General features: G+C 70.6%; 3 protein-coding genes across 3 annotated transcripts; 1 reads left to right on the top strand and 2 right to left on the bottom strand.

Annotated features, from left to right (window-relative positions):
- Nucleotides 1-151: 151 nt before the first annotated feature.
- On the top strand, nucleotides 152-2,978 carry DHDH (dihydrodiol dehydrogenase; the record flags this gene model as incomplete). Its single annotated transcript, XM_084280743.1, is given in 6 exon segments — nucleotides 152-315; nucleotides 1,021-1,276; nucleotides 1,863-1,987; nucleotides 2,496-2,556; nucleotides 2,559-2,645; nucleotides 2,759-2,978. Coding segments are annotated over 6 exon segments (842 nt in total), but the record flags the coding sequence as incomplete, so codon positions are not given.
- A 113-nt stretch (nucleotides 2,979-3,091) lies between these two features.
- On the bottom strand, nucleotides 3,092-6,430 carry RPL13A (ribosomal protein L13a). The gene is made up of 8 exons (XM_084280744.1): nucleotides 6,373-6,430; nucleotides 6,055-6,127; nucleotides 5,505-5,570; nucleotides 5,271-5,372; nucleotides 5,080-5,165; nucleotides 4,034-4,093; nucleotides 3,809-3,931; nucleotides 3,092-3,199 (listed from the first exon to the last, which is right to left on the bottom strand). The coding sequence occupies exons 1-8, from the start codon at nucleotides 6,385-6,387 to the stop codon at nucleotides 3,113-3,115; spliced, it is 612 nt and encodes a 203-aa protein (XP_084136870.1). The 5' UTR covers nucleotides 6,388-6,430; the 3' UTR covers nucleotides 3,092-3,112.
- Nucleotides 6,431-7,291: 861 nt separating this feature from the next.
- Nucleotides 7,292-14,332, bottom strand: LOC311204293 (vesicular glutamate transporter 1-like; the record flags this gene model as incomplete). The annotated part of the gene is made up of 11 exons (XM_084280742.1): nucleotides 7,292-7,588; nucleotides 8,390-8,517; nucleotides 8,625-8,735; nucleotides 9,428-9,560; nucleotides 9,653-9,799; nucleotides 10,665-10,804; nucleotides 10,882-10,968; nucleotides 11,572-11,659; nucleotides 12,203-12,317; nucleotides 12,980-13,098; nucleotides 14,114-14,332. 11 exons carry the CDS (start codon nucleotides 14,330-14,332, stop codon nucleotides 7,292-7,294), a joined length of 1,584 nt encoding a protein of 527 aa, XP_084136868.1.
- Between the last annotated feature and the right edge of the window lie 999 nt (nucleotides 14,333-15,331).

The raw sequence follows: 15,331 nt of genomic DNA, 5'->3' as shown, positions 1-15,331 counted from the left end.
GGTGGGATTGGCCGGGCGGGGAAGCCCCGCCCCTGTGGGCGCCCGGGCGTGTCTAACCCCGCCCGCCCCCCGTGGGCGTGTCTGACTCGTGGCCCCGCCCCCGTGGGCGTGTCTGACTCCTGGCCCCGCCCCCGTGGGCGTGTCCCCGCAGACGTGGTCTACGTGAGCACGGTGAACCCGCAGCACGTGCCGGCCGCGCGGCTGTTCCTGGCGCGCGGGAAGGCGGCGCTGGTGGAGAAGCCGCTCGCGCCCAGCGCGCGCCAGGCCCGGCAGCTCGTGGCGGCCGCGCGCGGCGCCGGCTGCTTCCTCATGGAGGTGGGGGGGGGGGGGGAGGGGCGACCCCCAGGGAGACCCAGAGACCCCCCCAGGGACCCCCCAGGGACCCCCCCAGGGACCCCAGAGACCCCCCCGAGACCCCAGAGACCCCCCCAGGGACCCCAGGGACCCCCCCAGGGACCCCAGAGACCCCCCCAGAGACCCCAGGGACCCCCCAGAGACCCCAGCGACCCCCAGAGACCCCCCAGAGAGACCCCAGAGACCCCCGAGACGCCCCCAGGGACACCCAGAGAGACCCAGAGACCCTCAGCGACCCCCAGAGACCCCCCCAGAGACCCCCCAGGGAGACCCCAGGGACCCCCCAGAGACCCCCTGGGACCCCAGAGAGACCACAGGGACCCCCAGAGACCCCCTGGGACCTCAGAGAGAGCCTAGAGACCCCCCCAGGGACACCTAGAGGCCCCCAGAGACCCCCAGGGACTCCCAGAGACTGCCCAGAGACCCCCAGAGACACCCATCCTGCCCCCAGTAACCCTCATCCTGCTCCCAGTGACCCTCATCCTGCTCCCATTGCTCCCAGTGCCCCTGCCCCGGTGCTCCCAGTGCTCCCACTGACCCCCGTCCTGCTCCCAGAAACACCAACCCCCTCACCCCAGTGCTCCCAGTACCATCTCAATCCCAATGGCCCCCCACCCTACTCCCAGTGCCCCCCATCACCCCCCCCATCACCCCCCCCCTCCCCAGGGCTTCTGGACGCGGTTCTTCCCGGCCTGGCAGCGGCTGCGGGCGCTGGTGGCCGAGGGGGCGCTGGGGGAGCCCCGGATCCTGCGGGGGTCTCTGGCCTTCGCCATGGGCGACGTGGAGCGGGTGCGGGAGCCCGGGCTGGCCGGGGGGGCCCTGCTGGACCTGGGGGGCTACGGGCTGCAGATGGCCACGGCCCTGCTGGGGGGAGGGGGGCCCCCCTGCAGCCTCCAGGCTCGGGGCTTCCTGCACCCCTCGGGTAAGGGGGGCTGGGGGGCGGTGGGGGGGGCTGGAGGGCGATGGAACTGGGGGGCAGTGGGGGGACTGAGGGGCAATGGGGGAACTGGGGGGTGATGGGAGGACTGGGGGGTGATGGGGGACTGGGGGTGATAGGGGACTGGGGGCAATGGGGGGACTGGGGGGCGATGGGGGGCTGGGTGTGATGGAACTGGGGGGCAATGGGGGGACTGGGGTGTGATGGGGGGATTGAGTGTGATGGAACTGGGGGGCAGTGGGGGGACTGGGGTGTGATGGGGGGATTGAGTGTGATGGAACTGGGGGGCTATGGGGGGACTGGGGGTCATGGGGGACTGGGGTGTGATGGGGGGACTGGGGGGGACCGGGGGTGATGGGGGCAATGGGGGGACTGGGGGGCAATGGGGGGTCCCAGCCCCTCGTGTGCGGGTCCATGGGGGGGTCCCAGCCCCCTGTGTGGGAGTCCCTGTGGGGGTCCCGGGGGTACCAGCCCCTTGTGTGCGGGTCCATGGTGGGGGGGGTCCCTGGAGAGGGTCCCTGGGGGCTCCCTGTGGGGGTCCCGGGGGTCCCAAGCCCCGTGCACGGCGCAGGGGTGGACGAGACGGTGACGCTGACGCTGCAGTACGAGGGGCACCGCCAGGCCGTGCTCAGCTGCTCCATGGCCGCCTCCCTGCCGGGGGGGGCGGCCCTGGGGGGCACCCGCGGCTGGGCAGAGGTGGGGGCGACCCCCACACCCCCCCCACCCCACCCCGGGAGAGGGGGGAGTGGGAGGGGGGGGTGGGGGGGAGTTGGGGGGGGGGGGGGATCCCATGGAGGGGGGGGCAGGGAGGGGTTGGTGCAGTGGGGGGTGTTGGGCAGGGGGGAAGGGGGGTGAGGGAGGTCTCGTTGGGGGGGTTATAGGGGGATTGGGGCTGGGGGGGCGGTTGTTAGGATGGGGGGACTGTGGGGGGGGATTTGAGGGGGGGCAGGGAGGGGCTATTGCACTGGGGGGTTGTTGGGGGAGAATGGGGGGGCGAAGGGAGTGAGGGAGGTGTCGGGGGGGTTATAGGGGGATTGGGGCTGGGGGGGGCAATTGTTGGGATGGGGGCAATTGTTCGGGGGGGGGCAGGGAGGGGTTATTACACTGGGGGGGGCACCATGAGAGAGGGGTGAAGTCCTCAACCCTCCCCCAATTTTGGGGAGGGGGGTGTGGGGTATAACGTGCCCCCCCCCCCTTTCCCCAGTTCCCCAGCCACATGAACTGCCCCACGGAGCTGGTGGTGGGGGGGCGGCGGGAGGTCTTCCCCTGCCCCCCCCCTGCCAGCCCCTCAACTTCCCCCACGGCACCGGCCTGCGCTACGAGGCCCAGCACGTCCGCGAGTGCCTGCTGCAGGGTGAGGGGGGGGGGCACCCCAAAACGGGCTGGGGGCACCCCAAATCGGGGCTGGGGGGGGGGCACAGACACCTGAGTGTGTCCCCCACCCCCCTGACCCCCCTGACCCCCCAGGTCTGACCGAGAGCCCGGTGATGCCGCTGGCTGAGAGCGAACTCATCGCCCGGCTGCTGGACGAGGCCAGGGAGCAAGTGGGGAGCGCAGGGGGGGCTTGTGGGGGGGAAGAGGGGGACCCCCCTGCAGCCCCCACCCCCGCTGAGTGATACCCCCCATCCCCCTGGATGGAACCCCCCCCAATTCACCGCCCCCCCAGGCGCAATAAAGAGCTGAACAGCCCCCCAACCCGCCTGTCTGGTGTCTGTCCTGCTGCCCCCAGCCCCCTCCCAGTAGGAACCAGCCCCTCCCAGTCCAAACCAGTGCCCCCCAGTCCAAACCAGTCCCTCCCAGTCCAGCTCAGCCGCCGTTTATTCAGAGCAGCAGCCCGTGCTGCCGCAGCACCGCGGTGAACGGCGCCGTCTTCGCCTCCACGTTGCGCTCCGCGCGGCGCCGCAGGCTCTGGGGGGGGGAGAGGGGAGTTAATGGGGAGGGGGGAGCACAAAGCAGACCCCCCCTCACCCCCAGCATTGAAACCCTGATGGGAGTTTCAATGAGACCCCCAGAAATGGTGGTTTCCAGGCCCCCCCTCCCCCAACAAGTGGCAGCTTCAAGACCCCCCCCTTCCCAAAAAACAACCCCAAGACCCTCCCCAGCTGCTTCCAAGACCCCCCAAACGGTGGTTTCGAGGCTCCCCTCACCCCCAAGAACCAGCCTGGTGACTGTTTCCACCGCCCCCTCCCCAAAAGGCAGTTTCAAGCCGCCCCCACCCCCATTAAACAACCCAATGACGGTTTCCAGCCCCCCCCCTCTCCCCCAACAAGTGACAGCTTCAAGACCCCCCCCTTCCCAAAAAACAACCCCAAGACCCCCCAAACGATGATTTCAAGGCCACCCCACACCTCCCAAGAACCAGCCTGGTGACCGTTTCCAGCTCCCCCTCCCCAAAAGGCAGTTTCAAGCCCCCCACTCCCATTTTTTCTGGGCTCCCCATTTTTCTGGGGGGAGGGGGGAGTGTTGCCCCCCCCCATAATGCTTCTTTGGGGGGTGTGGTGTGTGTCCCCCCCTCACCATCAGCTTCTTCTTCTTGTTGTAGCGCAGCTTCGCCTTCTCCTTCCTCTTCTCCTCCAGCGCCGCCGTCACCGCCTGGTACTTCCAGCCCACCTCGTGCGCCAGCCGGCCCAGGAACGCAAACTGGGGGGAGCCAGGGGGGGCAAATGGGTTGGGGGGGGGGTACTTTAGAGGTGGAGGAGCCCCTCAAACCACCCCAGCCCCCCACAGTATCGACCCTCGTACCTTCCGCGTGGGTTTCAGGCGGATGATCTTGAGAGCGGCCGGGACCACCATGCGCTTGCGCTGGGAGAGAGGGGGGGATTGAGGGGAGGGGGGCAGGGATTGGGGAGGGGGGGCAGGATTGGGGAGGGGGAGGAGGGATTGGGGAGGGGGGGAAGGAATTGGGGAGGGGGGGAAGGAATTGGGGAGGGGGGGAAGGAATTGGGGAGGGGGAGGAGGAATTGGGGAGGGGGAGGAGGAATTGGGGAGGGGGAGGAGGAATTGGGGAGGGGGAGGAGGAATTGGGGAGGGGGAGGAGGAATTGGGGGGGGGAGGAGGAATTGGGGGGGGGGAGGAATTGGGGAGGGGGGGAGGAATTGGGGAGGGGGGGGAGGAATTGGGGAGGGGGGGGAGGAATTGGGGAGGGGGAGGAGGAATTGGGGAGGGGGAGGAGGAATTGGGGGGGGGGAGGAATTGGGAGGGGGGGGAGGAATTGGGGAGGGGGGGGAGGAATTGGGGAGGGGGGGGGAGGAATTGGGGAGGGGGGGGGAGGAATTGGGGAGGGGGGAAAGAATTGGGGAGGGGGGAAAGAATTGGGAGGGGGGAAGGAATTGGGGAGGGGGGAAGGAATTGGGGAGGGGGGAAGGAATTGGGGAGGGGGAGGAGGAATTGGGGAGGGGGGGAGGAATTGGGGAGGGGGGGAGGAATTGGGGAGGGGGGAAGGAATTGGGGAGGGGGGGAAGGAATTGGGGAGGGGGGGAGGAATTGGGGAGGGGGGGAGGAATTGGGGAGGGGGGAGGAATTGGGGAGGGGGGGAGGAATTGGGAGGGGGGGAAGGAATTGGGGAGGGGGGGAAGGAATTGGGGAGGGGGGGAGGAATTGGGGAGGAGGGGGGGAGGAATTGGGGAGGGGGGAGTAATCAGGGAGTGATGCTCCCAAGGCCCATCACATGATGTAGGTGAAGGACAGCCACTGGCACGGGTTGGGGGGGTCCCAGAGGTTCGGGGGGGGTCCCAGGGGATCAGGAGGGCCCCAGGGGGGATTTTGGGGGGCCGGGGGGGGTCCCACACCTTGTCGTAGGGCGGGGGGATGCCGTCGAACACCTTCAGCCTCTCCAGCGCCGCCTGGCCCCGCTTCGTCTTGTGGGGCAGCATCCCTGGGGGGGGGGAAGAAAGGGGGTGGAAATCAGGGGGTGGGGAGCGCCTCAGGATGGGGATTTGGGGGGTGGGCGAGCAGGGGACCCTCCCCCCTCTCAACTCACCCCTGACCGTGCGCCAGAAGATGCGGCTGGGGGCGCGAGAGTGGTAGGGGCCCCGCGAGGGGTTGGTGTTCATCCGCTTGCGCAGGAAGGCCAGGAACTTCACTGGGGGGGGGGAGAGGGGACAGGGGACGTCACGGGACCCCCCCCAATACACCCCGGGGTCCCCCGGAGCGGGGAAGGTCCCGTTACAGCCCCCCCATCCCCCCCCTTCCCCCTCCTCTGCCTCCGACTCACGTTTGTTGCGGTAGAAGTTGCCCGAGATGTTGATGCCTTCGCAGCGCACCACGACCACGCGGCGGCCTGGGGAGGGGGCGAGGGGCGAGGGGGGGGGTCAGAGATGGGAACCGGAGCTGGGAGGGAGGGGGGGAACCGGGATACCCCTCCCCACCCTCCCCTTCCCCTCCCAGCCCCGGCGCTCAGCTGGTAGTGCATGGAGGCGGCTCTCAAGGTCGTGAGACTCAACAGCCCAGGAGGACTCATCACCGCGCCGGGGGCCTGGGGAGGGGGCCCGGTGTGGCCCTAGGGGGGCCCGGTGTGGCCCGGGGGGGTCCTGGCCTGTCCCGGCCTGTCCCGGGGGGGCCCGTGGGGGGGGGTCCTGGCCCGTCACGGGGGGGTCCCGGCCTGTCCGGGGTGTCCCGGGAGGGTCCCGGCCTGTCCCGGGGGGGTCCCGGCCTGTCCCGGGGGGGGGGTCCCGGCCTGTCCCGGGGGGGGGGGTCCCGGCCTGTCCTGGGGGGGTGTCCCGGGGGGGTCCCGTACCCGCCCCCCCCGCGGGCCCCGCACTCACCCAGCAGCACCTGCTTGGCCACGATCGCCGCCAGCCGCCCCAGCAGATGCCCGCGGCCATCGATCACCAGAACCTGCGGCACCGGGGGGGGGGGGGGGGAGTTACCGGGAGCGGCCCCGGGAGCGGCCCCGGGAAAGGCCCCGGCGGGCCCCGCGGCCTCCACGTGGAGCCGGCCCCGCGCTCCCCGCAGCCGCCCCCGCTCCGCCTGAACACCCCCCCACTCCCCCCCACTCCCCGCAGCCCCTTCCCGGCTCCCCGGGGCCGCCCCGGCGCCCCCCGCCCGGCCCCGCCGCCCCCTCGGGCCCCTCCGGGCCTCACCCGCGGCTCCGCCATGGCCGCCGGCAGCGCGAGAAAGAGGCTCCTCCCGCCCAGCGCCACGGGGTCGCCGCTTCCGGCGGGGCTGGGCGCAGGGGCGGAAGTGGCGTCAGAAGCCACGCCTCGACGCAGGCGGCGCCGCTCTGGGCGGCGCCATGATGCTGTACGGAACGTCCGCCAGCGCCACGGGGGGGGGGTGGGGGGGAGACCCTGAGGGTCGGGGCTGCTCCCAGGGACCCCCTTACGACCCCCGGGACCCCTTCCCGCGCTTCAGGCGTCCTGTCCCACCCCCCAAATCCTCTCCACGGCCCCCCAGGACCCCTTCCCGCCCCCCAAATCCCCTCCCCTGCGCCCCGGGACCCCCTTACATCCCCCGGGACCCCTTCCCGCCCTTCAGGCGTCCCGTCCCACCCCCCAAATCCCCTCCCCTGCCCCCCAGGACCCCTTCCCGCCCTTCAGGCGTCCCGTCCCGCCCCCCAAATCCCCTCCCCGGTCCCCCAGGGACCCCTTCCCGCCCCCCAAATCCCCTCCCCAGCCCCCCGGGACCCCCTTACCCCCCCCCGAGACCCCTTCCCGCCCTTCAGGCGTCCTGTCACACCCCCCAAACCCCCTCCCCTGCCCTCAGGGACCCCTTCCCGCCCCCCAAACCCCCTCCCCAGCCCCCCGCAGCTCACACAGACTCGGGGGGGCCGATCCAGGGGCCGCAGCCCTCCCTGTATTTATATATGTACAGCCAAAGGGGGGGGGGGAAACACGATTGGGGGGAGTCCCGGCCTTTTGGGGGGGGGGGTGTCTGAATGGGGGTGGGGGGAAGGGGCTCTGGTGGGGCTGGGGGATCCCTGGGGGGTGGGGAAGGGGCGGGGGGGCCTGTGGGGGTGGCGGGGAGCCCCGGACCAGGGGGGGTTGTGGGGTGGGGGGGGGTTTATCCGTGTGCCTCGGCGCGGGCAGCGGCGGCCGGGGTGGTGCCGGTGGCCCCGTAGCCCGGCGGGGGCCCCCCCGGGGGTCCTGCGGCCCCTTGGGCGCCCCCCTCCTCCTCCCCCTCCCCCCCCTCCTCCTCCTCCTCGCTGTCCCCGCCCCCCGGCGCCAGCGGCTCCGCCTCCTCCCGCGGAGGCTCCGCCCACCGCTGCGGCTCCCCGGAAGCGAAGAGGCCGTAGAAGGCCACGCCCCCGTAGTGCACGAGCGCCGCGATCAGGAACACCCACTGCCACTCCTCGCGCGTCTGCCAATCACCGCCCCACGGCCAATGGGAGGCGAGGGGAGGCGGGGAAAAGCGGGGAGGGGCGGGGCCAGGAGGGGCGCGGTGAGGCGCTGGGTCCTAGCGCCCCTCCGCCCGCCTGGCCCACCCAGGTCCTAGTGCCGCCCCCAGCCCCAATCGCCCCCCCCCATAAACCCCACCGTCTCCCCCCCACCCAAACCCCCTCCCCGTGTCTCAGGGCCGCCCTTTGGGGCCAGAAAGCCACCAGTGCCCCCCTTTTACTCCCCATTTCCCCTCCCTGGGTCCTAGTGCCCACCCCCAGGGTGCCTATTCCGTGTGTGTCCCCCCGCTGGGTCCTAGTGCCCACCCTCCAGGGTGCCTATTCCGTGTGTGCCCCTCCCCTGGGTCCTAGTGCCCACCCTCCAGGGTGCCTATTCCGTGTGTGTCCCTCCCCCCCGGGCCCTAGTGCCCACCCCCAGGGTGCCTATTCCGTGTGTGTGTGTCTCCCGGATCCTAGTGCCCACCCTCCAAGGGTGCCTATTCCGTGTGTGTGTCCCCTGGGTCCTAGTGCCCACCCTCCAGGGTGCCTATTCCGTGTTCCCCCCGGGTCCTAGTGCGCCCCCCCCCCCCCCCCCGGGTCCTAGTGCCCACCCTCCAGGGTGCCTATTCCGTGTGTGTCCCCCCGCTGGGTCCTAGTGCCCACCCTCCAGAGTGCCTATTCCGTGTGTGTCCCCCTGCTGGGTCCTAGTGCCCACCCTCCAGAGTGCCTATTCCGTGACCCCCCCCATTTGTGCCCCTCCCCCGGTGTTTGTGCCCCCCACACACCTTGTGCCGGGTGAGGGCCCCCACGATGAGGGGACAGACCATCCCCGAGAGCGTCCCCACGCCGTTGGAGAGCCCCATCAGCACGCTGGCGTAGCGGGGGGCGATGTCCAGGTGGTTGACGTTGAACCCTAATGGGGCGGATTTGGGGGGACAGGGGGGTAAAACTGTCACCCACAGGCACACGGCCCCGTGTGTCTGTGTGTCCCCCACCCCCAATCCCCATCCCCATCCCCACCGGAGATGGCGAAGCCGCTGAAGCCCACGGCCAGGACGAGGAAGGAGATGGCGACGGCGCGGGACCGCGAGTAGCCCACCACCAGCAGCAGCGTCGCCTCCATCCCGAAACCTGGCGAGGGGGTGGGTGGGAGGAAGGGAAAGGGATTGGGGGGTGGGGGGTCACCCATAGCCAGCGATACCCCAGCCCCCACCCCCCCAAGACCCCTAGGAACCCCCGACACACGCTGCAACACCTCTGTGTCACCCCCCAGCCCCCACACCACCTCCGTGTCACCCCCCTGCCCCCACACCACCTCTGTGTCACCCCCCAGCCCCCACACCACCTCTGTGTCACCCCCCTGCCCCCACACCACCTCTGTGTCACCCCCCGGCCCCCACACCACCTCCGTGTCACCCCCCAGCCCCCACACCACCTCCGTGTCACCCCCCTGCCCCCACACCACCTCTGTGTCACCCCCCGGCCCCCACACCACCTCTGTGTCACCCCCCTGCCCCCACACCACCTCCGTGTCACCCCCCTGCCCCCACACCACCTCTGTGTCACCCCCCGGCCCCCACACCACCTCTGTGTCACCCCCCTGCCCCCACACCACCTCCGTGTCACCCCCCTGCCCCCACACCACCTCTGTGTCACCCCCCGGCCCCCACACCACCTCCGTGTCACCCCCCTGCCCCCACACCACCTCCGTGTCACCCCCCTGCCCCCACACCACCTCCGTGTCACCCCCCTGCCCCCACACCACCTCCGTGTCACCCCCCGGCCCCCTCCCCTCGCCCCCCACCCACCCCCCCGCCCCTCACCGCCGCAGTTCATCATCTTGCGGACGTTGGTGGTCGACATCAGCCCCCGGGAGCGCAGGAAATCCGCGATCTGCCCCCCGATGGGAACCACGATGGTCATCACCAAGTGGGGGAGGGCTGAGAGGAGCCCGACCTGCGGCGAGACCCCCCCCCCAAATTACATCAGGGGGTGTTTTTCCCCCCCCCCAGGCTGAGGAGGGGGTTGGGGGTGGGCGGGGGTCCCACCTTGCTGATCTCGAAGCCGAAGACCTCCTCGAAGTAGGCGGGCTGGCTGATGAGCAGCAGGTAGAAGGTCCAGCTGCGGCAGAAGTTGGCGACGATGATGGCGTAGACGGGCAGGGAGGTGAAGAAGTGGCGCCAGGGCGTGGCCAGCTGGGGGGGGAGGGGCCGGGGGGGGACACCCCCAGGGGTCATGACCCCGCATTGACCTCTGACCCCCAGACCTTCACCAAGAGAGCTTTCCCCCTTCCACCACCCCCCACCCCCCACCAGCTGGATTCATCTGACCCCCGACCCCACCACTGACCCCCTGACCCCACCCCTGACCCCACCCCTGACCCCACCCCTGACCCCCATGACCCCTGACCCCATCCCTTTGCCCCCCGCCCTTTACCCCATGCCTCCCACCCCCACCCTTTGCCCCCCACCCCTTGCCCCCTGCCCTTTGCACCCCTACCCCTGCCCCCTGCCCCCCACCCTTTGCCCCCTGCCCCCCACCCCTGCCCTTTGCCCCCTGCTCCTTGCCCCCCCTTTTGCCCCCCCTTTTGCCCCCTGCCCCCCACACCCCTTCCCTTTGCCCCCTGCCCTTTGCCCCCTTGTCCCCCACCCCTGCCCTTTGCCACCCCTTTGCCCCCCACCCTTTGCCCCCCACCTTTTGCCCCCCATCCCTGCCCTCTGCCCCCCCCTTTGCCCCCCCTTTTGCCCCCTGCTCCCCACCCCTGCCCTCTGCCCCCCACCCTTTGTCCCCCCCTTTGCCTCCTGCAACCCACCCCTGCCCTTTGCCCTCCACCCTTTGCCCCCACCCTTTGCCCCCCCTTTACCCCCTACCCCTGCCCTTTGCCCCCCACCCTTTGCCCCCCGCCCTTTGCCCCCTGCCCCCCATTCCTGCCCTTTGCCCCCTGCCCTTTGCCCCCCGCCCTTTGCCCCCTGCCCCCCACCCCTGCCCTTTGCCCCACACCCTTTGCCCCCTGCTCTTTGCCCCCTGCCCCCCCTTCTTTGCCCCCCCCTTGCCCCCCACCAGCAGCGGGTTGGCGCCCAGGCTCTCCCCGATGCTCTCCTCGATGTACTTCCTCTCCTCGGGGGAGATGGTGGGGTGCTGGGCCGGGCTCTCGTAGGACACCAGCACCCAGAAGAGGTACCAGCACACCCCGAAACTGCCTGGGGGGCACGGGGGGGCGGTCAGGGAGGGGTGGGAGGGGCACTGGGGGGGGTTATTTGGGGAGGGGGGGTCTCACCGTAGACGTAGAAGACGGAGCTCCAGCCCGTGTACTGCACCAGGACGCCGGCCAGGGGCATGGCCACCACCGCCCCCGCGTAGGAGCCTGGGGAGGGGGCGTGGGGGGGAGGGGGGGCGTGGGGGGGAGGGGGGGGGCATGGATGTGCTGCCCCCCCACTCCCCAATATAACCCAGGGGTCTGGGGGGGCCCAGCTGCCCCCACATTCCCTCACACCCCCCCCCAGCAGAAAGACCCACCCCCCCCCCAACCCCAAATGAACCCACCACGGGTCCCACCCCCACCCCATGTGACACCCCCCCATGTGACCCCCCCCATTACCCCCCCGGGACCCCTCCCCAGCCCACAGGACCCCCCCGGGACCCCTCCCCAGCCCACAGGACCTCCCTGGGACCCCTCCCCAGCCCCTCCCATCCCACAGGACCCCCCGGGACCCCTCCCCATCCCACAGGACCCCGCCAGGACCCCTCCCCATCCCACAGGACCCCCCGGGACCCCTTCTCAGCCCCCCCCCATCCCACGGGACCCCCCCCAGGACCCCTCCCCAGCCCACAGGACCCCGCCAGGACCCCTCCCCATCCCACAGGACCCCCCGGGACCCCTCCCCAGCCCCCCATCCATCCCACAGGACACCCCCACGACCCCTCCCCAGCCCACAGGACCCCCTGGGACCCCTCCCCAGCCCCCCACCGCAGAAGGCGGTGGTGGCCAGCCGGCTCCTCTCCAGGGGCGGGGCCCACTTGCTCCAGATCCCGTGACACGCCGGGTACGTCACGCCCTGGGGGGGACATTGGGGGGGGGGGAGGGGGCGTGGTCACGCACGGCCACGCCCACCCACACACCCATTCACACCCTGCGGGTCAGGAGGGGCAGGGCCACACCCATTCACACCCTACAGCGGGTGGGGTCACGCCCATTCACACCCTGCAGGGGGCGGGGCCACGCCCATTCACACCCTGCTGGGGGAGGGGGCACGCCCATTCACACCCTGCAGGGGGCGGGGCCACGCCCATTCACACCCTGCAGGGGGCGGGGCCACGCCCATTCACACCCTGCAGGTGGCGGGGCCACGCCCATTCACACCCTGCAGGGGGCGCGGCCACGCCCATTCACACCCTGCAGGGGGCGGGGCCACGCCCATTCACACCCTGCAGGGGGCGGGGCCACACCCATTCACACCCTGCAGGGGGCGGGGCCACGCCCATTCATTCCCCCACCCCCCACCCGCCCTCTCCCCAGCGGCCCAACCAGGCGGCAGCGGCCCCGCCCACACTCCATCCCCGCAGCCAATGGGGCCGCGGGGCGGCGGCCCCGCCCTCACCTCCACCAGCCCCTGCAGCACGCGCACGGCGATGACGCAGCCCACGTGGGTGCGCGCGGCCGCCGGGATCAGCATGTTGAGCAGCGAGGTGGAGACGATGGCCAGGCCGAACACCCTGCGGGGACACGGGGGTCAGGGGGGGACACGGGTCAGAGGGGACACGTGTGTGGGGGACACACATATGGGGGTCACATGTTGGGGGACACATGTGTTGGGGGACATATAGGGGGGGACACGTATGAGAGGGACACGTATGAGGGGGACACATGTGGGGGGGACACGTGTGGGGGAGACACGTGTGGGGGAGACACGTGTGGGGGAGACACGTGTGGGCGGGGACACATGGGGGGGGACACGTGTGGGGGGACACATGTGGGGGACACACGTGGGGGACACACGTGGGGGAGGACACACACGTGGGAGGGGGAACATGTGTGAGCGGACACACGTGTGGGGAACACACATGTAGGGAGAACACATGGAACACGCATGGGGGACACATATTGAGGGGGGACACATATAAGGAGACACGTGTGGGGGACACACATGTGTGGGAACACGTATGGGGAACACATGTTGGAGAACACACGTGTGGGGGACATGTGGGGGGACACGTGTTGGGGGACACATGGGGGACACACACACATGTGGGGGGGACACGTGTGGGGGTGACGACACACAGGGGACACCAGGAGCCTCGTGCAATGTGGGGAGGGGGTGACACACGCCCCCCCTGCCCCCAGTGCCCCCCCAGTGTCCCCCCAGTGCCCCCAGTACCTGTTGGCAGCGAATTTCTGGGCGATGAAGCCCCCCGGGATCTGGGTGACGATGTAGCCCCAGAAGAAGGAGCCGTGGATCATCCCCACCGTCTCGGGGTCCCAGTTAAACTGGGCGTGCTGGGAGCACGGGGAGGGGGTGGGGGTTAAATTGGGGGGAGTGTGTTAAGTTTAGGGAGGGGGGTGTTAAATTGAGGGGGTGTTAAATTAAGAGGGTCCCCCAGGACCCCTCCAGAGCCCCCCCGTCCCTCGGGACACCCCCAGGACCCCCCCATACCCCTGGACCCCCCCCCAGGACCCCTCCTGAGTATGCCCCATACCCCAGGACCACTCCCACGGCCCCCCCATACCCCTGGAACCCCCTCTAGGACCCTCCCCATCCCTTGGGGTCCCCTCCTAAGCCCCCCCAGTCCCTCAGCACCCCCCCCCAAGGCTCCCAACATCCCTTGGGACACCCCCAGGACCCCCCCAAACCCCCCCATCCCTCAGGATGCCCCCAGGACCCCCCCGATACCCCTGGAATCCCCCCTAGGACCCTCCCCATCCCTTGGGGTCCCCCTTCAGAGCCCCACCCCCCCTCCCCAGCCCCTTGGAGACCCCTCCAGAACCCCCCCATCCCTCGGGACACCCCCAGGATGCCTCAGCATGCCCCCAGAACCCCCCTATACCCCTGAAACCCCCTCTAGGACCCTCCCCATCCCTTGGGGTCCCCTCCTGAGCCCCCCCAGTCCCTTGGGACCCTCCCCAAGGCTCCCACCATCCCTTGGGACACCCCCAGGACCCCCCCATACCCCTAGAAACCCCCCTCAGGGCCCTCCCAAGGCCCCCCATATCCCCCTGGAACCCCCTCTAGGACCCTCCCCATCCCTTGGGGACCCTTCCAGAGCCCCCCCATCCTTCGGGATGCCCCCAGGATCCTTCAAGATGCCCCCAGGACCCCCCCATACCCCTGGAACCCCCTCTAGGACCCTTCCCAAGCCCTCCCCATCCCTTGGGGACCCCTTCCCCCCATCCCTCGGGATGCCCCCAGGACCCCCCCCAATACCCCTGAAACCCCCTCTAGGACCCTCCCCATCCTTTGGAATCCCCCACCTGAGCCCCCAGCCCCTTGGGGACCCCTCCCCACCCCCGGTACCTGGCCGTGGGCGCCGTTGACCATGCTGACCACGGCCACCCCCAGGTTGCAGCGGATGCCGAAGCTGATGCAGAAGCCGACGGCGCAGAGCACGGCGATGCCGTAGCGCCGCGGCAGCCCGCAGCACGTGCAGTCCACCACGGGGGGCGGGGGCGGCGCGGGACCCCCCCCCAAGCCTAGTGCCGCCCCCCCCAGGCCCCAGCTCCAGCCCTTCCTCATCGTCTTGGCGCCGTTCCAGGAGCCTGATGGGATGTTGGGGGGACGGGGGGGGGGGGGAAGGGGAGGGGTGAGGGGGGTGCTGGGGGGGTTTGTGGGGGGGTCTTGGGGATTGGGGGGGCTAGGGGAGTGAGGGGGTGTCTCCTGGATTTAGGGGGCTGGGGGAGTCCTGGAATTTGGGGGGTCTCTGAGCAGGGGGGCAGGATATGGGGGGGGGGGGCAGGGAATGAAGGGGGCTTGTGTGTTGGGGGGGGGTCTCAGGTATTGGGGGGGCCAGGGGAGTGAGGGGGTGTCCCTAGGATTTAGGGGGCTGGGGGAGTCCTGGAATTTGGGGGGGTCCCTGAGCAGGGAGGCAGGACATGGGGGGGGGGGGGGCAGGGGATGAGGGGGCTGGGGAGGTTTGGGGGGTCTCAGGGGGGGCCAGGGGAGTGATGGGGTGTCCCTGAGTTGTAGGGGGCCGGTGGGGTTTGGGGGAGTCCCAAGGGATGGAGGAGGTGGTCTAGAATTTGGGGGGTCCCTGGGGAGGGGTGGGGGGAGGAGACAGTGGGGGGTGGGCTGGCAATGAGGGGGGCCGGGGGGGGGGTTGGGTTGGGGGGGGGGTTGCCTGGAATCTGGGGGTTCCTTGGGGGGGGTCAAGGAGGGGGGTCACAGTGAGGGGGCACCCCAGGGTTGGGAGTGGTCCCAAAAAAGGCGGAGGGGGGGGGTCTCCTCTCACACCCACCCCCCCTCCCACCCACAATGCCCCCCCCCCCCCAAATCGCGTGTCTGTGTGTCTGTCCCCCCCCCAGCGTGTCCCCACGTCCCCCCTGTGCCCCCCTGGAGCGGATTAGAGCCGCTCTAAATCCCCGTCTGCGCCGTGGGAGATGGAGGGGGGGGTTGGGGGGGTGAGGGGGGGCACAAGGGGTGCAACAGCAGGATGGGGGGGGGGTTCAAGCCCCCCACTCCCCCCCCCCTTATATAACCCTTGTGGGGGGGATTAGGGGCAGCTAGAAGAGAAAGTTG

The sequence above is a fragment of the Gallinula chloropus genome, assembly GCF_964237585.1.
Source record: "Gallinula chloropus genome assembly, contig: HAP1_SCAFFOLD_742, whole genome shotgun sequence".
NCBI classification, from domain to species: domain Eukaryota; kingdom Metazoa; phylum Chordata; class Aves; order Gruiformes; family Rallidae; genus Gallinula; species Gallinula chloropus.
The sequence above is the reverse complement of the archived record's forward strand: the minus strand, read 5'-3'. Positions and strand labels throughout refer to the sequence as shown.